Here is a 24,024-nt window from a genome sequence, read left to right on the forward strand (position 1 = left end):
ACAGTAGAAGAGGGAGCTGTCTGTATCCAGCCACAGCAAGTGCTACTGATCTTATCCCTTCTGCCTCAGTTAGCAAAGCTGGACAAAGGCCTGGGGATCTTTCCCAAATGGGACAGCTCTCATACCACCCTGTGTCTCCATTAATATGCAGTAGTGACGTGCCCTGTGCACCAAAAAGGCCCTTAGCTGTGAACACTAAAGACGCAAGTCAGTTAATGTCACCTGGCCCACAGCCCATGAAGTGTAAGCCTCTCTCAGAGGTGACCATTGCAGACAGTACGTGTTGCCACAGGAACTCAGTGACAGGATTTCAGAAGCCCAGCTGCCAAATTTGTGCTTTATTACTCAATAATGGTCCCTCCTGTATGTTCCTAAAAAAGAAAACATAGGGAAGTGTGGAGATTTCAGTAGAACATGATAAGGTTCTGGAACAAGTTGTTCTCTCTACTGTTGTTGCCTCTGCCCAAATGCCTGAGGGCTCTCTCACCATTGTGTATCTGCTGTCACTTCTTTCCAGGCTTGTCAGGGACAAGTCCGAGTGATGCAGTTTCTCATTACTCACCTTCCCTCCTTCTGGGTGCTAGTCTGGTTTGCAGGGCTCCAAGCAAAGAGATATAAAAACAGTGTACACAACAAATACACCTGCCTTCAACACAGCAGACAAAACATTTAGCTCAATTTGGTTCTGGTGAAGAAACATTCACTTGGTGAATTCCACTGAAATTCTTGTTATATTTGCAGTTTACTTCATCTGCATGCCCCAAACAAGTTTGCACACCCTCAGCTTCCTCTCTTTCTCTCTCTCATCTCCCTCCCAACGACTTCACAAGATTTCAAAGAAAAGGTTGGCAACCTGTTGAAAGAACACAAAGACCCTGTCCTTGCTAGCCAGAGAGAAAGTGCTGGTACCTGTCTGTCAAGAACTTGTGGCTTTTCAGTTTGCATGTTTCTTGCTAACACTGTTTATCCAGGTAGCACAGATGGGGCGTATCATTTGGCAAGCTTACCCTTAAGCTTTTTACAACAAGGATGATAACAGGTGCAAGATAAGGCATACAGACAAAACCAGGAGTTCATTACAAATACATTTGCATCCAAAGCAGCAGCAGAAGGACTTGGCTTTACTTTATCTTAAAAGCACACACTTTGTGAACTTCATTCAAATACTCACTGTATTTGCATTGGATACTGTAAGTGTGTCACACCAGGCAACAACATGGAACCAAACTGTGTTTGTGTGGGCTTGCACTCCTGTGCACGGGTGGCCAATTAAGTCATCTCTTCTCATAGCAGTATGGAAGTTTTAGGATGGGTGTTGAAAAACTAGAGACGAAATTCTGAGGAGAGTACATTGTCCCACAGGAGAGCAGGATTTTTGAAGGAACTTGTTAGATTAATAGCAAAGGCTTCTTAATTCTGAAGGTCTTATTTTGATCCCAAAGTGGAAGCTAGGCAGTTATGATGCACTGAACACTTGAAAACTTGGCCCCAAGTTCTGTATCCGTGTATTTGTTTGTTCAAAGAATGTGACACAGCTGTGGAGAGGTTCCTGATCAGAAATAGTCTGTAACCTACAGCAAGGAGAGGGACTAAGTTGATTAGCTGAAGCCATTCCTTATTCTGAACTATTCTCTGTAGAAGTCCTATTTTAATCTGCTGTCTGAAAAGAGATGAGACTATCCTAACAAAAGATAGGTATCAAAAAGTTGCATGACACTGTTTCACTCAAAGTCTGCATGCAGTCTGAATCAGAAATAATTGGCAGTCAGTAATATCTGGCCTTTACTTGATGGTGTATGTAAAGTGTGGTGATAGATCCATTCATTTCATGGGAGTAAACCTGAATCCCAGGTAAAACCACAGGAGGCTTGAGAATATCAGACAAGCAGCAATTCCTATTGAGTGCAGTGGCGTATGCCCATGGTTGCCAAAGGTGCCAGTGGATAAGGAAAAATTGCTGTTTCCTTCCCTGCTGCAGGACAGTCGCTCCAGCCCAGTCCCCAGCACAAAGCCAAGGAAGCTTGCAGTGGTTCTCACACTCCATAAATCACCGTGACCTTTGTCCCCCACTGCTTTTAGCATACCACCTTGTACAACCTCATTTGTGCTTGAAACTGGGCAGTGAAAGAGCACAATAGTAACAAGAAATAAACAAAAGCTTACCAGCAATTTATCTACAGAGAAACATACCAAAAATTAAAAATGCTGTAGCAAACAAAGATAGACCCCTTAACTACAATGTCCTTTGGGACCCCTTCATGGCAGCTTTTAATATACTTTGTAAAGACTGAGATGTTTAAAGCATGAAAAAATGGGAAAAATGTGTTGTAAAGTGGCCCAGTGTTTATTAGCACATGCATTAATGTATTATTCTTTGGCCAGGACTGAAATGACTGCCATTAAACTCATTTTCTTAGTGTTCTCCTTTAAACAAAGATTTTTGGTTGAATACTTTTAGTAGTTCAGGTAAAAATAACTGCATATGCCTGTTCACTGTGGCATGGAACTCAACAGGAAATACTACTGTTAGTACACACAGATTTTTCCTTAACTCTGCTATTGGAATGAATCCAGGATTATTCAGAAAAGGAAAGTGGGAGAGGTAGAATATATCCTTGGCCATGTGAGTGTAGAGAACAGACCTGTCAGATCACTGTTCATATTTCTGCTCCTGTCGCTAGAGATGAGGAATCCCAGTGACGGTCCCCCATGTCCCTGTTAACATCCCAACCTCCAGCCACTGGATATTCTGCAGCAGGTCTCTCTCTCCCCTGCTCTGTTCTCCTCTGCATGAAGACTCTTGTGGTACAAGCATGAGTACATGTAGACTTCCCAAACTTCAGCCTCTGTTCGGCCAATGGGACAGCTGAGGGGCTCCTTTGCTTATTCCTCTGTTGACAAATAATATCTGAATGTTCTTATAACAAAGGTTGGCTATAACTGATCAGTATTTTCTTGGCACAGAACTTGTTTTTTTTCCAGAAGTGCCAGGTTAAAGTAATAACTGAACTATCTCTGCCTAAACCAGCTGTTGCTGTCACTAGCACTGCTGCCCAAGGATTTCAGTTTTGTCTGAGGAGTCAGGGGGACAAAATATTCAGTAAGAAGTACACATCAGAGAGGTGGTCACCACTCAGCTTCTGAGAGATGTATTGAAAAAGGTGATGAAACATGCTTTTTAACACAGTGAGATAATGAAAAAAAAGTTTGTGGATGACTCTTACAAAGCTTCAATTTTCACATACAGTATTAAAGACTCACTAAAACATTAAGCCAAATCATTACTCTCACTGAGCTGATGGCACAAAGAGCTAACTTACTAGAATCTATAGTCTTGAAGAAGCTTTTCAATTAACTACACGTGACACTTGAAATATTTGTTTAAAGTAAACAGAAGTACTTTAATAAGAACAGTAAAGGTACAGAACAATAAGAAACAAATATCAGTACAATGAGAACAAGGTCAGGATATTTTATACAAACTGGTTTATTCTTTTCTTACTATGAGTTTAAATCAGTTTAGCACCCCTTTTGTTCAGAGACTAAAAAAAGTTAATATTTTATAAGATTTATTTATAATACCCTTGAGGTTTAGAGTATGTTTATGTAACCCTTCTGCCAGGAATTGGCAGCAACTGAAAGAGCTGGATTCGTTTATCTAGGGGTTCTCCCTGAAAACTTAAACAACAGCAGTTTCAGCCTCCACCCAAAGCTAAATGACCTTCTTTGGGTGCCCTGACAAACAATAAATCCTGCTCAAGGCACAGCAAGGGTTTAAAACAAGGTTCAGAGTTTCAAGACAAAGAGAACTTTAGAGATGAGGAAAAGGGAAGAAGAAAGGCTCAGAGGAAACCCACAAAGGCCACTAAACAATAAAATAAATAATGTTTAAGTGTGATCCCTAACCTCTTTCTCCTCCTTGTCTCTGTGGCACAAAATAAAGGCTTGCTCTCGTTTCCAAATAAATGCCTTGTCCCTTGAATATCACTGCCCACTCAAAACTCTCCCCATATTTGCTGCACAGCTTCACTTTGCAGCTAAGCTAATGAACGTATGTATTACTGCCCACAACCCAGGAGACCCCACTCTCTCCCCAGCCCAGAGTCCCTTGCTCAGCTGACCCTGTAGTGAACTAATTCAAGGCACCAAACCGGCAGGAAAGGAACTCATGAAAAACAAAAGTGAGCAGTGGATGGGTTTTTGCTGGTTTAACTCCCTGTACTATAAAAAGAAGCTCAAAGTTGGCACCAAGGAGGAGGATGGCACAGCTGGGGATAGAAAGAAGAGCCAGACTGCTGTTGTGCCTCTTTTAGCAAGAGCTAGATTGGGCTAGTTACTAATAGGTTGGGCTGGTGTCATTTTAAGATGAAACTGCTTTTAAACATGCTGGCATTTTTGTATGAATCTGCTGGCCTATCCTCATATAGGCCAAATTTTGAGGAAGCACAAGGGTCCTGTCCATGGCTAACAGAGCTAGTCTGTCTTTACATATAAAGTCCAGTCAGCCTGTACAGTGAGGAACCCCTCTGCCAACTAAGAGGAGGAAACAGGGCTTCTACTGCAAACCTTAAACACCACATTTCACCCAAGGGTGGAGCCCTAGGGCCAGTTTTGCTGCCTGGGCAGAACTACTCTGCCTTTCTCCCTCACACAGCACACCAGCCTGAGGCTTTTCCCAGTCCCACAGCCACTCCTATGCCACACTGCCCAAAACAGGGAGGCTTTTACAATTCAGTTTCCTTGAGTTTTTTGGGCACCAGGTTTAAAAAGTTAATCACAGAATCAATTAGGTTGGAAAAGACCTTTGAGATCATCAAGCCCAATCTAACCAAACACCATGTACCATGGTACAGTACCACGTCCAGTCTTTCCTTAAATACCTCCATGGACATTGACTCTACCACTTCTGTGGGCATCCCATTCCAATGTCTAATCACTCCTTCTGTGAAGAAATTCTTCCTAATGTCCAACCTAAATCTCCTCTGTCACTGCTTATGCTGATTTCCTCATGTGTGTCACTTGTTACCTGGGAAGCCAACCCCCACCTAGTTACAGCCTCCTCTTAGGCACTTGTGTAGAGCATTAAGGTCCCCCCTGAGCTTCATTTTCTCCGGGCTAAACACCTTCAGTGCTCTCAGCTGCTCCTCATAAGGCTTGTGCTCCAGACCCTTCACCAGCTCCATTGCCCTCCTCTGGACACGCTCCAGCACCTCAATGTCTTTGTGTAGTGAGGGGCCCAGAACCGGACAGAGCACTTGAGGCGTGGCCTCACCAGCGCTGAGTACTCTCACTGCCCTGGTCCCGCTAGCAACACTACTGCTGATACAGCCCAGCATGCCATTGGCCTTCTTGGCCACCTGGCCATACGCTGGCTCATGTTCAGGCAGCGGCTGACCAGCACCCCGAGGTCCTTTTCCGCCGGGCCGCTTTCCAGCCACGGTGTCTGGTTTCCCGAGGAGCGGAGCGAGGCGTTCCCCCCGGGAGCCGCTGCCGGCCGGCGCCGAGCGCCGCTCGCAGCGCACAAAGCACCGCGCGCCTCCACAGCGGCCCGGCCGCGGGCGCCCCCTGCCGGCGCCCCGTGCGCGGGGCGGAGCCGCGGCCATGGCGGGCAGCATGGCGCGGGCAGCGCTGCGGCGCGACCGGATCGGCTGCGGCCTGGTGCGGCCGTCGGCGCTCGGCGGGCGGGCGGCGGCGGCGGGCTGGAGCGGCCCGGCGGGCTGGAGCGGCCCGGCGGCCGGAGGAGCGGTGCAGTACTGCGCCGAGCTGGTGCGGTGAGTGCCCGCCGCGGGGGGCTGCAGGTGCGGGGGCGGCGAGTCCGGCCCGGGAAGGCTCGGCAGCGCTTCCCACCTGACGGGAACGCTGACGGGCTCCCGGAAAGGATGGCTGGGATTGCCCAGGCTGCCCTCGGGCTCTCCTGGCCCTGAAAATAACCCGTGTGGGCGGCGCCGATGGGCCGGCGGGACCACGCTATGTCGGGAGCATGGAAACCAGGCGCATATTTTAGGCTGCGTGGATGATTCGACCTGCACAAAGAATCACAGATTAGTTTGTGTTGGAAGGGACCTCTGGAGATCATCCAGTCCATCCCCCCCGCCCAGGCAGGGTCACCTAGAGCAGGTTACACAGGAACGTGTCCAGGTGGGCGTTGAATGTCTCCAGAGAGGGAGAGTCCGCGACCTTCCTGGGCAGCCTCCCACGGCAATACCCTCCCCCTCTGACAGCTGGAGCAGCTCAGTACCGTCTCTACCCTGAACCCAGGAGGAAGACTATGTTTCCAAAACATGCTTTTTTCTGGTCGAATCTAAAATGCTCCGAGAGGAGCAGGAGTGCAGCTCAGACACTGCAGGTCAGGCCACTTTTCCTTCCTGGATTCTGGGCCGTAAACAATCTGTAGGGCCCCTTTGGTGCTTTGTAGTTGCCAGGAGTACAGTTCTTTGTAAAGTAAGATGTTAAACAAGTCTCTTAGTAAAGACCTAGGTAATTTCCCTTCGGAAATTGTTCTAGATGGTTGGCAAAAGCTGGGAGAAGGGTTCCATGTGTGTATAGAAAGAGTGGAAAAGGCTTATTTTCTCCAAACTGGTGCGTTGAAAGAAAGGTGTGTGTGGTCTGCAGTAATGTCTGAGGTAGGAAAACTAAGGGAAAGGAATGGGACGATCTTAAATGTTTTGTGCAGTACCAAGCAGCTGACCTATACAGATGCACCAGAATGCACAGCCACGTTGCATTTTTCGTGATTTTCAGAATCCAGCTTTCTTTTCCTAGTTATTCTACCCAGGATTTGTTTACCTGATACTCAGGAGACCAGAGGCTGTGTGTACAGGTAAAGTTAACATCTGCAGGTAAAATGTTTCCAGTAACAAGCAACTGTGAACAGAATAGTTAGTTTCCAATGACATGGTTGAATTAAAACTTTTTTTATATGTATTTTTATTAAATGATAAAAGGACGAATTAGAAAAATAAACAAGCATTCAAAATAGTAAAATGAAAGGTAGTTGTGCTTTTGGCATAATTTAATTGAAGCTGCTGTTCCCAGTAGCTTATATATTGCATGGAAATAATAAACTATTAAAAATAAGTCGAAGGAATTACTACTCAAACAGAAGTAAAACACTTGGGGCTATGCAAGTGTCAGCAACTCCCTAGTTCTGAATTTGAGTCTCCAGCACGTTAGGAAGTACAACTGAGTTATGCTTTAATAATGTGTATTTGTTTTTGCAGTACAGAAGATATCCTTTCTCTTGCGTCTTCCTTTTTGTGTTAAATGCCTAAATTAACTACAAGCTATTTGACTAAAAATATGTTTCCCTTATAGGTATGTTTTATATCTCTCACTGTCTCAAAGACAAGTTTGTGGATTGATAGCTTTATTATAAATTCATTATATGGAAAGTTCAGTAATGGCCATTACTAATTTTTCTTCTGTCTTTGGGTTCATATGTAAGCTTATGCTTATTTGAAAACTATGAAAAACACTCAATACATGACTTAAGGTCATTCCCTCCTTCATTCCTTACACTAATACATGAAGAGGGTTGGGGTGGAACATGATCTACAGCAATATCAATTTTATTTTACTGAGGCTTAATGGATTTGCTACACTAAATTTTTAAGCTTGGAATAATTGAAAGAAAAAAAACAACCAAAAACCCACCATGTCAATGCCACTACCGGAGGGAAGACAATTTTCTCTGTTGTGTTGCTGTGTACTTTGTGTAACGCATTTCTTCGTTTCCTTTCTGAAAGGAAAGGTGGTTCTGTGTTGTGCGAACAACACCGACAGACTGGAACTGGGAAAATGTGGCTGTAAACCTTGCAGCTCTGTCTCGGGTGGACAATACTGGATATTTCTACAGTTAATCTTGAAAAAAACCCTAGGTTTTGAGCTGATAAATGCTTTTCAGATAGTGTCTTAACTGAGGGAGGTTTAACGCATCTGTTCTGTAATATGAAGGTGTCCTTTAAAGCATACTAAAACTCAAAAATGTAATTATTTTGGTTGATATTTCTGGATTTGCATCAAGCTCTAAAATAGTTTGACAACAGTTGTGGAAAAGAAGCATTTGCTAGCTTTCAGCTGCTGTGTATTGTAGGATTAAGCACCTCTGTTAAACTTTACTTCCTTTTTGTTTGATGCTAAAAGTAGCAATCCTAATAACCCTTGGGTTTAGTTTGGCTTTGCTATTTTAAGATCATCCTCAAAAGAAATACGAGTACATGCAAGAACAGTAAACTTAATGGAAATGAGTACACGTGTTTTCCTTGACAACCTGCTTCTTCACTCTCCAGGCCAAACTTGGGAGTTCGTCGTGTTCTAAGGAAGAATCAGGTTTCAGGCTTATCAGAAAGTACACAGAAATGTTCAATACAAGCAGTTCAGCTTTTCAGAGATGGTCAGGTGTTTTTGTTAGCTGAAGTGATTTTGTAGTTTATGATTCTGAGCACTGTTTTTAATTTCGTGGCACATCCACGTGGCCAAATGAAGGCAAGTTACCTGCAGCGAAACTGCCAACTCCTGGAGGTTTTATGCTTTGAGTATAGTTGCCAGTAAACAAAAACTTAATGGTTAAGCAAGCACTCTTCTGCCAAGCTCCAAAGCACAATCTTTTAAAGAAACGTGGTGTCATGTTTGGAACAGAAATCTGCAAATTGGACAATCTGGATTCTTGTTGCAGTTCTGCCACAGCCTTGCTTCATGCCTTGAGATCTGGATTTCAGAGGTGCACTGAGAGTTCAGACAGCCTCCCTTCTCTCTTGGACTTGGTCTTATTTTAAAACAAGCTTAAAAGCTGCTACTTCTGCAAAGTCAGAGTTTTGAGCTATTACTTACCCCTACTCTTTCAGGAGTTCAGTGCTAAGGAATAGCACACCAATTGACTTTGAGCTATAAATAACAAATGTGCATTTTGATTCTTTTCTAGGAAGCGTGACTATGAAGGGTTTCTGTGTTCTCTGCTGTTGCCTGCAGAATCTCGAACCTCTGCTTTTGCCTTGAGAGCCTTCAATGTGGAACTGGCTCAGGCAGGTATTAAAATATATTTGTGAACTCTGGAAATTTAAAATAACAATTTTGATTATCTAAATTACACTTGTAGGTACTCTTTCTGTAGTAGGTGCTGTTTTGCCAAGATTAACTTTTATAGTGTCAAGGGCAATGAATAAATAGTGCAGTACAAACCTCCAGTTTTGAGTGGCCCGTGGAAAGTAGCCAGCCTGCCCCTATTACTTTGTTTATGTGTATAGTTTATCTGACTTTTTAATTCGGCGTGCATTTTAAAATTGAGTTATAACAAACAGGTGGTGGTTCTTGATACTGTTATGTGATTGCGTCTAAATCCTGGCTTCACATGCAGTGAATGGGTAGAGTGCAGCTAAATCCTAACTGTAGAAAGTCTGTCAAAAAATGGGATGATACAATCAGGACCAAGTCTTTGTTGGCAGAAGCGAGGTGATGAAAAGGCTGCCAGGAGGGAAGTTTGCTGTTAAGAGAGTTGCGAGAGAGGAGTGGTTGCAGTCTCTCCCCTTTGCTAGGTGGCCAGAAATTGTCAGTGCAATCGGGAAAGTTGGCAACACTTGCCAGAAAGGAGTGATCGAGGAAGTGAGCTGACGAGGCAAAACCCCTGACTGTAGGCTGTGCTTCTGGCAACCCCTGGTGTGCCCTCCCTCACTGCTGTCACCACTGCTTTTTTTCCTCCTGGGAAGAAAGCTAAGGTGAGGGTTGTCTGGCACTTAATCTTTATGGGTTTTAAAATCAGGTTGTGGTGAAGATTTCAGTTTTACTCTATGTAGTGTTCCTAAGCTTTGTGAGGAATAAATGTCAATACAGAACTGAGCTCTTTCCCTGCTGAGCTTGACTATGTCCTGTGTCTGTCTTTTCAGCATAGATAGACCAAGTGTCCTAAAGACACTGAATTTCACTCCAGATGTATCCTTTCCAGATTAAAGACTCCATAACTCAGAAGACGACAGGTTTAATGCGGATGCAGTTCTGGAGGGACGCCGTGGAAGACATATACAGCGATAACCCACCACATCAGCCTGTTGCTACAGAATTGTGGAGGGTAAAACATACTTTTCTTGTCCTAAAATTGGCTTAAATTTAATACTACTGTGGGAAATAATGTCAGGGTTTTGTCTGTTCTAACCAATGACACTGTTTCCAGCACAAATCCAGAACACAGCCCCATAAAAGTACTGTGAAGAAAATGAACTCTTTCCCAGCCCAAACCAGTACAGCATATATAAGTTATTCAGATACTGGGATACCAATTGCAACCCTTTCCAGCAGTTAAGACTGCCAGTTGTACTCCTTTCTCACAAACCAGAAAATTGATTTTGAAGAGGAAGAAGAATTGTTTTTGGTGATACTTCACCTCATGTATGATTCCTGTGAAGGAATACCAATTTAATACAATCCAAACAGAATTGCTTGCAAAATAAGATGATCAGAAATAATTCAGAAAGTATTTCCAGGAGCTCTGATAGCTCTGAGCACTGCAGAGAACTAACAATTCAATGTGAGTTGGTGATCTTTGCAGTCAAGATGGGATTTTATTTCCATATTTCAGCAAATACCCCAAGAGTGACCTACTTGAAGCCCATGACTTCACAAATGTCCAAGAATGTCATTGCAATTCTTAGAAAGAAGGATTTGGAAAGACACCTGAACTCACAATAATAGAATTAGCATGTCTTTCCACAGCATATTCTATGTTTAGCCTTTTGTGGCTGTTGAGTTTATATGAGGACAATGTGATTTTCCAGAATAAATTTAGTTCATGATATTAAATGTGTTCCTGAAGTTTTGTATATCCCAGAATACTTGCATTTGGATTCCAAATCTTAATACACTAGTGAAGTAGATAAATAGCCTTCAGTAGTATTTCTAATTTTTTAATAGCTCAGCTCTTGGTAACTTTAATATAAACTTACACAGCAACTATATGATGTTTGATCTTACTTTTCTGTCCATTTTGAACATTTGAAAAGTGAGGCCTAATTCTCCATTCATTTCTGTGGAAGAAGCCAATTTTTAAAACTTGGGAGAAATGAGGACCCATGTGTTAGAATGAAGGTAACTCAAAATGGATGTAATGTACAAATTGGGTAATTTAGCATAATTAATTGAGTTTGGTCCTTTTAAGTCTTGACCCATTAGTGTTTCAAGGATTTCATTTACAAAATGGTACTCCAGGTGAACAAGTGACACTCAAACCCGACATTTGTAGTTGTAACTTAAAATTTGCCTTTTCATGTACCAAGTACTGTCTCAAGCAGAATTTATTGAATCAACAAGATCTGGTCTTGTCAAACCTTGAAAAAACATTTACTAATATGATGGATGCAAAGAAGTTGTTGAAAGTGAGCTATAAGGACTAAATTGTGAGAAATTTGCTCTGTAAGTTTTGTTTATAGATGTTTATATGTGTGCTTGTAACCTTTCTGACAGTGTGTTCTGAAAAACTCAAAGGGTGTAATTAAGAGGATTGAAGGTAAGTTGATAGAATGAAGTGGCACAGGAAGGAAGTCAAGTACAAGATAAGAACCAAAAGAAGAATGCATGAATATAAGATGCTGGGAGATTTTTTTTTAAACAAACCCATAATATTAATTATATTGCTTTATTAGCATTCTGTCTTTACAGTATGTATTAGTATGTTGTACTGACATTTTCTTGAAAATTTACAGGGAAAATATTTTTATTCCTAGACTCTGGAGGAAACACTGTTCTTTTTGGAAAGTGAACACATTTATCTGCAAATATTTTGTGGGAACATATGATTCCAAGAATAAATTAGTTTCAAAAAATATTTTTAAAGAAATGCTTTTAGTTAGCTGGCTTGATGTCTGGTATGTCATTTTTTTGTGTGCAGCAACTTGCAGTAAATGCCAGTTGAAAACTTTTGTGTTTGAAGAAGATTCTCATTTTCCAATGGCGTGCCACTTGAATTTAACCCACTGAATACAATTCTTGTAATAAATGTCTAAAATGTATTTCAGCCTTCAGAATGTAGTACTGCCATGACTTTATATACATTAACATGGAGATTTTATTTGATACTTTTCAGGCTGTCAAGAGACATAACTTGACTAAAATGTGGTTGATGAAGATCATAGATGAAAGGGTAAGTATTTATCCTTCAGAGTCTGATTCTGGCTTTAGTCATAATTTGGTTTTCTTTTCCTTATTTTTATGTGTTCGTGTGTAAAACAAAAGCTTATGTAATTCATCTTTTCCAGACAGTAGTATTTCTCTTCAAAAATGATACTGCTATATTTCTTTTTATTCTCTCTTGATGCTACTCTTCATAGTTTCTGTTCTTTCTGCCAAAATGGCTAATAGAATCCTTAGTTTATTTTTGTCTTAAATTGATGTAGTTTGTGAGTTCATGTGGATATAAAACCTCAAAAACTAAATGACCTAACTGAACCCTTCTGCCACGCTTTCATGATACTCCTGATCATGGCTGTGGAATTTTTTCTGAGCAGTGGTGTAAATTGGAGCATTCAAATGACATGAAGTTTAAAATAGCCACCTTTTTTTTCTGGGGAAAAAACAAGATTAAGAATATCACTGGTACAGTGATGTTGCTATGAACTCTGACACAAGGACAAGAATGAAAAGCAGAGTGCAGGAATATCCTAAGCTAATTTTGTTGCTAAAGTTAGTGTCTCATGAAGCTATAGACTGAGCAGATTGATTGTCAGTTACTTGCAGAGGGTCGTTGCCATGAAAGACTTCAGAGTTTCTTAATGTTAAGACTGGTTTTTAGTCTTAAGAGTGGTATGTTTCAACCACAGAAGCCGCTAGGACAGGAAGAATGCTGGAGGATGTTACATTTTTGGGTGTATTTTATTATTTTGGGTGTATTATTTATTAGCACCACTAAGTTTTTCAGAGGGCTGGAACATTTCTCCTGTGAAGACAGGCTGAGTGGTTTGGGGCTGTTGATCCTGGAGAAGAGAAGGCTCTGGGGAGACCTTAGAGCATCTTCCATTACCTAGAAGGGGCTTACAAGAGCTGGAGAGGGATTTTTGACAAGGACATGTAGTGATAGGACAAGGGGGAATGGCCTTGAGGTGAAGAAGGGTAGGTTTAGATTCGATCTGAGAAAAAAATTGTTTACTGTGAGGGTTGTGAGGCACTGGAACAGGTTGCCTAGAGAGGTTGTGGGCTCTCTATGAGGTCTTCAGAGTTTGGATGGGCCTCTGAGCAACCTGGTCTAGTAGAAGGTTTCCATGTCCATGGCAGGGAATTTGGAACTAGATGATCTTTAAAGTCCCTTCCAACCCAAACCACTCTATGATTCTATGAATCTATGGTTTGCACGTGACTTAGAAATTTGTGTGCATTTCATAGATCTATTTTATGTTTTTAAAAAATACGTTCCTATTTATCTAAATTTCTCTCTCCTTCAGATGCAAATTAAATATTAAAATTGACAACCCTATGGTGTAAGGATACCGTATGATGTTTTGTTTTGGCTGTCTCTTTTTTTTATGGAGAATTCTGATTTCATATTATTGCAAAAAGTGGTATTTCCTCCTGTAAGCAGACTTGGCTGCAGTTGAGCATAGCTATTTGTTAGACTTGCTGGTAAGCTTTAATGACTGCTTCTGTCTGAGTTTATACTCTCTCTGTCTCTCACTTTTGCTCTTCTTTTGTTTCTGGTAGTGCGTTGGGTTGACGTGACTGTAGTAATAAGCCTGTATGAGCAGTGTTATGTTTATGTTCTGCTGAAGTTCCGCGTTCATGTTACAGGAGAAGAATTTGGATGATAGGGCATACCGTAACATCCAGGAGCTCGAAACATACGCCGAGAACACTCAGAGTGCTCTCTTGTACCTCACCTTGGAAATGCTGGGTAGGTGTTTTCCCCTTTCTAGATTTTGCTGATGACTTATTAGTGCAGGTACAATGTTTACTGATATTTCAAAAAGCCCTTTCTTTTTCCACTGGAGTTTAATTTCAGTAAAAGTTGTCTTAGGTAGTACTTCAGATACCTTTTGAATGATGAACCATAAATGCGGAATCGTACTAAAGCTGTCCTAGAACTGTGGAAGCCTTGGAAGCTGCTCAGTGCAAAGCTCATTGAAGTGCAGTTTCCTGCTGTTCTTTGTTGCTTTGTTTTCTCTGTTCTTGCTCCTCTTGTAGAGCGAGGTAAATTCAGCTCTTCACTGTATTTGGATTGTCCTACTTGTTAGAATACAAAGTACCATAGGTATCCTGCAGCTGTTGTTCTATAATCAGTGAGAGACACTGATTATCTTGAAACAGCCAACTTCCCAAACTATAAACTTCCCTTGGTGATGTAAATTTGGGTCTGAATCCTCTCCTCTTCCTAGAAATACGTTAACTATCACTAAATGAATAGCTAGAAAAAACGTGACAAAGATGATCCTTGTGATCAAGAGCTACAATCTGTGTCATGTCTAATGTAAGAATCATAGACTGGGAAAGAACTGCTCATTTGTGCTGAAGAAAAGGATAGTTTTCATTTAAGTGTCTGTTTCGTTCTGGAAATACTCCCTGTATGAGTTCTGATGTAAAAAAAAAAAAAGGTGAATATATATTATTATTATTATTATTTTTTTTTAGTAGTGTTTAGTATTGTAGTAGCAATATTTTCCTCTTGCTTATCAGAGTAGTCTGATGAAAGGCAAATACTGATGTTAAAAGAGTTCAAAAAAATAGAAAAAAGAGAAGTAAAAAACCAGAGATGGTGAGCACATTCTTTGGAAGAACTGAGGAACTTGCTTCTTAGCATCTGATATTTGCTTCCTCAGTAGGAAATCAGTGAAATGTTGCAAGTGTCTTTCTGAACCTCTGATTTGAAGAAATGTAGGAGTATGAGAAATACCAGTGTCTTCCATTCTAAGAAATCCTGAATAAGTTCAGTCATGCTTGGATCATTCACTCCTTGTACAAATCAGATAAAATTTTTTTTGAAAATCTGTGTGGAGACTCTGGATATTTTAAGTGTTCTATTGTCATGTTTAGCTTCTCTTAAATATAGAAATGTAACAAAATATCTAAGCAAAAGTCTCCTTCACTGCATATTAAACAGTTAACTTCTGTGATTTTTTTTCCACAGATGGAGAAAGTAATCAAACACAGCCCCTTTCTTGGGGTTGCCCATTAGCAGGGTTTTCTAGACTAGGTGGACCTGGTTTCATTCAGGTCGTGTTTGCGAAATCTCTTGTGCTTTTTAGACTCCTTATTCCTGACCAGTTAGTGTGTCTCTCTCCCAGTACTACTGCTGTCTTATTCTTGCTGATTTCATCTTACTCCTTTCATCAAGCTCATGTTTACTGGTAATTGTGTCGTCCAGCGTTCTGGTACTTCCTCTCAGCTCCTGTCATTTAAAAATATTAATAATTGTGCTCTCTAAATAATTGCCTAAGTACTTAGTAAATAATATCCATTGATTCAACCAAGCCACACTTTGTTTTCTGCTGCCATTGCCAAAATCAGTCCCTGTAGTCTGGGTATAGTCACTCTTTCACAGAGGCTTCTGGGACCCACTGAAGACCTAGATAGGCTTCTGCAGTGATTCTGGTACCCCCATTATCATTTCCAGATGTCAGTTTCTGATCAATTACAGTGATCTGTAATTCCTCTATCCTCATTTCTTTCTTTGTAGGATGCTGCTTCTGTTAGAGTTTTTATAAATTTTAATTTAAATTTTCATTTTATCCTGGGTTAGCTTTGTAATCAGTCTGAGCCAAACTTGGATGGTCTTGCCATGAAGAGCAATGGTGCTGCTCTGTCCCACTCATCTCCCCCTTTCCATTCTCACAGTTGTGTGACTGACTGTGCAGTAACTTACATTACTTTTCCATTGTTTTGGTGATCTGATTCACTTTGCCTCATTGCTCCTGACAGCACAGGGGAGGGGGCAGAAGTATGGGTTTGGGGGGTGAAGCATAGGATCATTCTCTTTGCCTTCACTACACGGAGGAATCAGCTGCAGCTAATCATGAAACCACACTGCAAGCATTAATGCTTGTAAGGAATCTCACACTTGAATGACTTTTTCTGGCAGGAAAAGCAGTTCTTGGAATACTGCTAGCCTGGGAGAGGATATGCCAATGAAAATGAACTTGTGTACCAGTGTGTTATATCTAAATAGGTGCTGCTCTGCTAAGTCTACCCTTTGCAGATACTGCAACAAGAGGCATCTTGCTCCTGAATGTGGAAATGAATGAATTTTCTTGCTGTTTTGCACCTCTGAGATGAGATTTCAAGGCAGTTTATGCACTTGGACAGTTCTGTTGTGGACCAATGCACGTAGCTTTCCTAAAGTATGACTGTGATACACACCAGAGAAGAGCATAGCCCTCAAAAGGCCTGACTGCATGTTTCTTAATATACTGTTTCTGCAATTTTAGGTGTGAGGGACATCCATGCTGACCATGCAGCCAGTCACATTGGGAAAGCACAAGGCATAGTTACCTGTTTAAGAGCAACTCCGTATCACTGTACAAGACGAAAGGTCTTTCTTCCCATGGACATTTGTATGTTGGTAAGAGAAGCAAATTTTTATTAAAAATGGAATTTTTCCATTAATGTATAAAAATGTGTGTATGGAATGGGGCATGGGGTTTTGTGTTTTGGGGTTGGGTGTGGGTTTTTTTGGTTTTTTTCCCTTTTCCTATCACCATAAAGGAAGCACTGTGAGAAATTTTACTTCCGAACAATCTTCTTGTGCTTCTCTTTATTACGTTTTCATAATGTGCTGGTGGTTTGTGGGAGTTTTTTTGTTCTATATTTGACAGTCATAGGCCTATATTCCATACATTTCTGCAGGAGATGGTATAGTCCTCCAATTTAAACTGCACCCCAAATTTGCATTGGAATTTAGCAGATCTTGCAGTTTAGCTAAAATGGGATTAAAGCTCAGAATTTTTCATTAATGTTCCATGGGTTGATCTGTAGGTATGTCAGCTGTTACTCCTTCATTTCCAGTCTTTATTTGTAAATGTTAATGCTGTTCTTTTTCAATATAACCAAAATGGATGCAATTATGATGATGCCTGAGGTGGTTGTGTTAGTATTTTCTGAATATAATTTCAATACAATTAAAAGTTTGGATTGGAAATTTAGTAGTGTAAGTAGCTGCAAAAAATGTAGGTACTGATATAGGTCAGGTTTATAAAACTGCAGAAGAGAATTGCACTCTCCTTTCAGCTCTTCTGGGACTGCATGTTATGGGAGGCCTTCCAAGTTTTCAGCTTTTCAAACATAGCCTGAAAATTCAGTCATTCCTTGCCACGGAAGGTGTTCTGCAATGAAACTGTAAAAACAGCTTGTATCCCTTCTGTGCAGATAATCTTGTAAGCATTTCAGCTGCTGGCAAGAACTGCGGAGTTCTCCTGAGTCTGTACCTCCTGTGAAGCCTTTCTGCCCACTTTCATAGAGCTCTCACATGCCTGAGTGTTGTTGAGAGGAGTGGGCAACTGGTGCAATTCTGAATATGCCATATTCTGTCTTAACATTGGTCACTATAGTCAAAGAATAAGTTCAGAGTTGGCTTTTTGGGGGTTTGGAAGGGTTGTTTTCCAATGGTTCTGGATTTTGTTGGTTGGTTGGTTTTTGGAGATGGGTTTGTTTGATGTTTTGTGGTTGGGGGTTGGTTGGTTGGTTTTTTGCAAGCCTGGGATGTGCACACCAATCCCAAGGTTCAAAAGCCAGCATGGCCTCTGTGTTAGCTGTTACTGGCTTCCTTCTGCTCAATATCGATTCTTGGATTAGGGTTTTAAAAATAGGGTATCTAAACTGATCTAAATCCCCCAAACTTTAAAATCTGACTTTGTTATCTTACTGACCACAAAATTTTAGGAAACAAACTCGCGCAGAGAGTCTGTACCAACTGTTCTCTTTGTTCTCTTGAATTTTTTTCCAAGTGACTGACCAAAAGAAAGGGATTAAAAGAAGAGAGAGCAATGATAGAACATTTAGGCTGTTTTAGTCTTTAGTCCTTAGCTTCATTGCTGGGATGGCTTCTTGAGAAGCAAAAAAGGAAACTTGATATTTATAGAGGGTATTTTCTCTTTTTTAATTTTGATTTTCCTTCCTATGTCTAGCATGGAGTTTCACAAGAGGACTTCATAAGAGGCAAGCAAGACAAAAATGTGAGAGATGTAATTTATGACATCGCCAGCCAGGCCCATATTCATCTAGAACATGTGAGATTCCTTTTCTTTCATTTATCTAAATAAGCATAACTGATGCTCGTCTTCACAAAGCATTTGTTGTTAGAAGACTTAAAGCTGCATACTTAATTTCAAATATTTTGCCTTTTATTATTTTGAGAGTTTACATTAAAAAAATCCCACCACACAAAACATTCAAATATTACAACTACTTCTGTATGAGTATTGTCTTTATGTACACGAGACAGTTTACTCACAGCCAGGTCCAATTACGTATATATAAATGCAGCCTAGAAGAATTATTACTGGAAGAGAAACTTTAAGCAGGCTTTTATAAATGCAGCTATGTACCAGCATGGGATCACCACCATAGAAAGCACATCTGCATATGGTATTTCACATGGCAGCATGTATGTGGAATGGCTGCCAGGAAAACAGAGCTTGTTGCTTTTAACTGCTGGTTAGTGTGTGGGGGAGGGGGGATTCATTCCCTAACATGACCAGCCATGCCCAAAGCTATGTTGAGAAAGGTGCTTTCTGTTTATTTCTTTCCTGGCACACAACCAAGTCAATTAGGAAAGTCTGTTTGGTTGGAACAGTGGATGATGGGCCCTGAAGAACTGCAGAGTCCTACTCTGTTTTTTCTTTCATGCTTTTATTCTAGCTGCATTCTGAGACACTTGCTAGTGTGTAGTACAAAAGCACGAGAATGTTTTATTGGTGATGCTTTGTCTGCCTCTATCTGGAAAACAAAGCACTGCAAAGAGTTTCTTACAAGTACATGTATGTGTATACTTTGAGTATTGCACCCAGTGCTTCCAATCAAGGTGGTCTGCAAAGATACCACTTCAGAGCAAAGAAATGCCAGATTTATCTCTGCATTTGCACCATTAATGTAATTCTCAATTACAGCATTAAATGTGATCACAGTATCTTAGGCAATAGAAATAGAAGAGCCCTTCATCTTTTTTCTGAAGGTCAAATGTGGCATTCCTGGTTTGTTCAGTCAGTGCCTACTTAGCTGATCAATGTTTTTATTTCATGTTAGTAATGTCTATGTGTTATAACAGCCCTCCAGTACCTAAATGGGGCCTACAAGAAAGCCATAGAGGGACTTTTTACAAGGGCGTTTAGAACAAGGGATAATGGCTTTAAATTGAAAGACAGCAGGTTTAGATTAGATATTAGGAAGAAATTCTTTACTGTGAGGGTGGTGAGGCACTGGAACAGGTTGCCCAGAGAAGCTGTGGTTGCCCCATCCCTGGAAGTGTCCAAGGGCAGGTTGGATGGGGCTTTGAGCAACTTGGTCTAGTGGGAAGTGTCCCTGTCCATGGCAGGAGGGTTGGAATCAGATGATCCCTTCCAACCCAAACCATTCTGTGTATCCTTTGGCTTTATTTTTCATACACTAATTATAATTTGCATTTAAGGCATTCCTGTTCATGTTGTTTAACCTGATGTCTCAGTTTTTGTGGTCACATGCCCAAGAAAACTTTATTCCATTTACAAGCAGGGAACAGAGACAAAAGTACAACATCAAAACTGTCAATTATCTTTGTTCAAGCTGAAATATTTTGGCTTTTTAGTTTTTTTATTCTCCACCCTTCAACCCATAATGCACAATGTTAAAACCCATTGACTTTAGTTGCAATTTTGGCTTAGAAAAATGCCAAGTGCGTGACCTGTAATGCCTCGTATCAGGGATGGGAGGCATGGAAAATGAGTAATGTGTATTTATGGTCCTCACACTTAAAATTTGGTTGCTGGTATTGTATGGAAACTTTGGGACAGAAGCAGGAAGAGAATTTGGTTCTTCAGAACCTTCCAGATAATTCAATAATTCATAGTGCATTGGTCCCCTGGCTCCCAACATGAGTCTACCAACTTCTGAATAGAACAGGCCTCCTTCCTTCCCACTTCATTCTTAGAGCCCTGCCCATGTTAAGCACTGGGAGGGTCCTGTGGGAAATACGCAATGTGATCATGTAACTGGAGACTAAATAGAAAAGTATAAACCCAAGGAAACCAGATTAGGACAGCATTAGCATTTTATTCAACTGAATGTTGATCCTGGCCCTCCTCCCTTTTTCTCCCCCCGTGTATGTTTTTTAATGGATGGGTTATATCATCTTAATTAAAATTTTAAAAAATTCCTCTCTGAATATTTGCTTCTAGTCTCCATCATCAGTGAATAGTTGAAAGTGCAGGAACTCTATAGTGTTCAAGCCACTTGAACTGGCCATAACTGGCAGCAGTAACAGGGTGTTGGCCTCCTTCATAATCAGATGATCTTTGTTAATGCAAGGACAAGGCTACTTTCTGCCCTAATGGACAAAATGGGCTTTTGCTGGCAGTGCTTGTGGAGTATTTCAGGACTTTAGGTGAATCTAATGGGCTGGTACCTTTAAATGCATTTGTTCTGCTGCATAAAATCACCATTTTGTTTTGCCTGAGGGTCCTTCCAGCCATTTATCCTTCGTTTTAGTTGGGATTACAGGGTAGGTAAAGTTTAAAACTGCAGAGAGGTTTCAGCCATCTCAGTATTTGTTACACAAAGCACATATTTTAGAGGATGAGGGTAACAATTACCACCCCCATTCCACAGCCAGAAGACACATAAATCTGAAATGCTGAATGGAGTTTCTACATGAAGCATGTTGTAGTATGTGGCCCTTAATCTTGGGAGGAAGGTTTCTGGAGTATGGTCAGGTCTTCTGACACTGCAACTGCTGACCAGCAGATGGCAAAATATGATAATGGAGATTGCAGTTTTCCGTAGGAGTTGTGTGTTTTATCAGCATGAAAGCATATAACAAATGTTCTGTCAGTCCCACAGTGTTCCCTTTGAAAGCCTACAAATACATTTACACATTCTCCCTCTTTCTCTTTAGCACCCCTTCCCTGATTCCCCTTGTTTAAAAGGGTCTCCCTTTTGGCTTTTTGCATTTGTCTCAGTTGTGCTACATCATTATGGACTCAGCTTACCAAGGAGATAAAATGTTTTCTGCATGACATGTGACCCATTCTGGGTTAAGAAGGTCAAACAAGACTACTTTATTTTTTCATCTTGCAATTAATAATAGTAGGGCAGAGCATTAGATCAGGGAAGAACATTTTTCTATTTTAGAGATACATATACACACACACACACACGTGTTATTATATCTCAAAGTTTTAAAATAATTTGTCTTCTGAAAAGATTGTTAATTTTTTCCTTCTAAAGTTTCAGGCTGTTGTTTCTCAGTTGTCGGGAAGGGTCCATGAAAAACTAAGCTAACAAACTCACACATTCTTGTCAGTATTTATAGAGAGTTAGTTTGTTTTAACCTGTAAGAAAAGGCAAAACAAGGAGGAATTTTGTTTTTATAGGCAGGCATTACAGGAAGACTTGTTCAGCTCTGTTAGATGTACTGAGTTGAATATGAGTTTAAATTGCAGATTTGATTCAGCCACGCTTTAGATGTTTATTGTAGATACTGGGGAACTGAGATCATTTAGATGTCTCAGAAATGTAACTAGAGCTTTTATAACTGGGCTCCTGGGACTGATGGCAACATTGAACCAAAAAGATGCACTCAGAAAAATGCATTTCTGGTCTTCCATCATTTTTATCTGTTGGGGGAAAAAAAAAGGTTAAACTGTATTCACTAAACCACATTCTACTTGGGACTTTGTTGGAACAAGGAATGCTAATTCACCTTGGTTTATAGTGTGTGGTCTTGGAAGTCTGTCAAATCATATAAGTATTTTAGCAAGACTCTCCCAGTATTACATACTTTGGTGTAACTACTTTTGTACACAGCTTTCATGGAATGAAACGTTACAGTTTCAAGATGTCAAAATAAGAAGGGATAATGCTTGTTTTACAGTTTGTTGCCTCTAAGCCTTATATATAGTACTGGATGTTTAATCTGAAATGGCAAATTCTTCTGCTAAGTACTTTTTTTTTGTGTTTTGTTTTTCCCTCCCACCTTACCCCATTTACTTTTAGGCTAGATCTTTCAGTAAGAAAGTTCCTGTGAAGGCATATCCTGCTTTTTTCTGTACGGTAGGTGTGATATATGCACTCTTTAAGTGATGGACTTTATTACTGTGCTGATATATTTGTGAAGAGTATCAAATCAAGCATGGTTAACTACTATTTCATGTGTCTGTTTTGGGAGGATGTAACACCTGAAAATCATAAAAATCGTAATGTGTGCCTGACTGTAGAACCTTACAGTTTAGATCAACACTTGTAATCCTTCTCTTTTAACTACATCTTTCCAACCAAGATGTCTGTATATTCATAGACTGCTGTTCTGATGCAAGACCCCCAAATCCTGTCTATTTTCATAATTTGCTGATTGGTCTACTAAAAGATAACACTTCTCTTCACAAAAGTTGCCTTTTTTATATGCTTGAAATGTGATGATTACACTAGCATTTAATAGCACAAACTGTCAAGCCTTTTTTGCAGTTTCCCATTCAGTTTCATGTATTGCTTTCTAAACTTAATGCCTAATTATTTGTGTGCACCATCTGGATTGAGCTTTTTTTTTTCTTTTCTAGGTTGCTTTAGATGATTATTTATATAACATGCGAAAAGTGGACTTCAATATATTTCATCCAAGCTTACAAAAGAAGAGTACGTTATTACCACTGTATTTATATATTAGATCTTGGAAAAAAACATATTAAAGTTTGCTTGGTTTTTTTAATATGGATTCAGAGTGCTGAGGTTTTTTTTCTTTAATATCTTAACTTGCTAAAATTGTGAAGTGTCTGACTTCACACTTCTGCAAAATGCAGTTCCTGGGAAACAGCAGATGCACATGAACTGTAGCTGTCAGCTTGCTGGCAGAAGTTAAGTTTCTTCTTGGAGTATTAGGCTGATATCTCTTTTTCATATGTCTGCCAAGTCATATGTCCTTGTCTGAGATTGCTTTTCTTGTCTTTCCTGTAATAACAGCAATATGACAGAATTCTTGGACAAACACTGTGCTAATGGATACTTCTGACAGTTCTGATTCTTTGCTGAGAGAAGGAAAAAGAAAAAAGACTGCTTTGTTTGTGCCCAAAAGCAGTTACAGTAAATGCCCTATAAATCAGCTAAGTAGTTCTATTTAGTGCAAGGAGCAGGTTTCCTGCAAGTAGGGATGATGCTTCAAAGTTGGAAGAATGAGCAGGTATATTTGAATGCAAGAAAACTGTCAGGAAAAGCTTTAGCAGAAATTATTTAACTGTGTGTTGAGATTGAGCATTGAAGTGACTGTAGGTAGTGGGAGGATAGCTTTGCAACCAAGGAAGAGAGTCCATACATTAATATGTATGGATTAGCATGGATAAAATAAAATACATATTTTACCTCTGGAATTTTCACTCTGCTCTTAGTTTGGCTGTATCTTCCTCCTGGCTTCGTCTCTGTTGTTGCCCACAGCTGTCACTGCAATGTGGGTTTGACTGCCCCTTTGTTCAGTATCCAGCATGTCTCTCAGGACAAACTCCTACATGGCTTCCCTGAATTCCTTTTCTTTGGTACTGTGAAAACATATTCCTGAACATTTCAGATAATTTTAGTCCTCTCTCTCTAAAGATATGGATCTGGGTTTTTTTTGTGGGAAATTACTAGGAGCTTTGTACTCAGCATCTTTTAGGGTCAAGGTAAATCTGTTTGATTTGTTGTATGGTAAAATGCCTCCTAACATTCAGCTTGATTCAATTGCACAAATCTGGTAGTTTGTTCTGCCCTCATCCTTGTTCTAGTAAATAGCTGCTTTTCCTAGAGATTTTTTTTTTTTAAATTGGGGCTAAGCTCCCCAGATGCTTAGCTGCATAACAACATTCTGTATTTTAGTGTAAAATGCTACATAATGAATTTTTGTGAACA

General features: G+C 40.4%; 1 protein-coding gene across 4 annotated transcripts; it reads left to right on the plus strand.

Annotated features, from left to right (window-relative positions):
• Positions 1–5,613: 5,613 nt before the first annotated feature.
• NDUFAF6 (NADH:ubiquinone oxidoreductase complex assembly factor 6) lies at positions 5,614–22,861 on the plus strand. 4 transcript variants are annotated; one of them, XM_048287004.1, is made up of 9 exons: positions 5,614–5,771; positions 8,921–9,020; positions 9,938–10,060; positions 12,068–12,124; positions 13,762–13,864; positions 16,392–16,525; positions 18,087–18,188; positions 22,147–22,203; positions 22,707–22,861. In XM_048287004.1, the coding sequence occupies exons 1-9, from the start codon at positions 5,614–5,616 to the stop codon at positions 22,833–22,835; spliced, it is 963 nt and encodes a 320-aa protein (XP_048142961.1). In that variant the 3' UTR covers positions 22,836–22,861. The 4 variants fall into 4 exon arrangements, with proteins under 4 accessions (XP_048142961.1, XP_048142962.1, XP_048142963.1 ...); XM_048287005.1 differs by lacking the exon at positions 5,614–5,771 and adding an exon at positions 5,820–6,138 and having other exon boundaries at positions 8,921–9,024; XM_048287006.1 differs by lacking the exon at positions 5,614–5,771 and adding an exon at positions 5,822–6,138 and having other exon boundaries at positions 8,921–9,024; positions 9,879–10,060.
• Positions 22,862–24,024: the final 1,163 nt, after the last annotated feature.

Source organism: Corvus hawaiiensis, chromosome 26, assembly GCF_020740725.1.
Source record: "Corvus hawaiiensis isolate bCorHaw1 chromosome 26, bCorHaw1.pri.cur, whole genome shotgun sequence".
NCBI classification, from domain to species: Eukaryota; Metazoa; Chordata; class Aves; order Passeriformes; family Corvidae; genus Corvus; species Corvus hawaiiensis.

Excerpts from the sequence above, each read along its gene's own strand:
- NDUFAF6 (XM_048287004.1), top strand. The coding sequence starts at position 5,614 with ATGGCGCGGGCAGCGCTGCGGCGCGACCGGATCGGCTGCGGCCTGGTG. Across the intron at positions 10,061-12,067 it reads TTGCTACAGAATTGTGGAGG|GCTGTCAAGAGACATAACTT; the intron begins GTAAAACATACT and ends GATACTTTTCAG. Across the intron at positions 22,204-22,706 it reads ATCCTGCTTTTTTCTGTACG|GTTGCTTTAGATGATTATTT; the intron begins GTAGGTGTGATA and ends TTTCTTTTCTAG.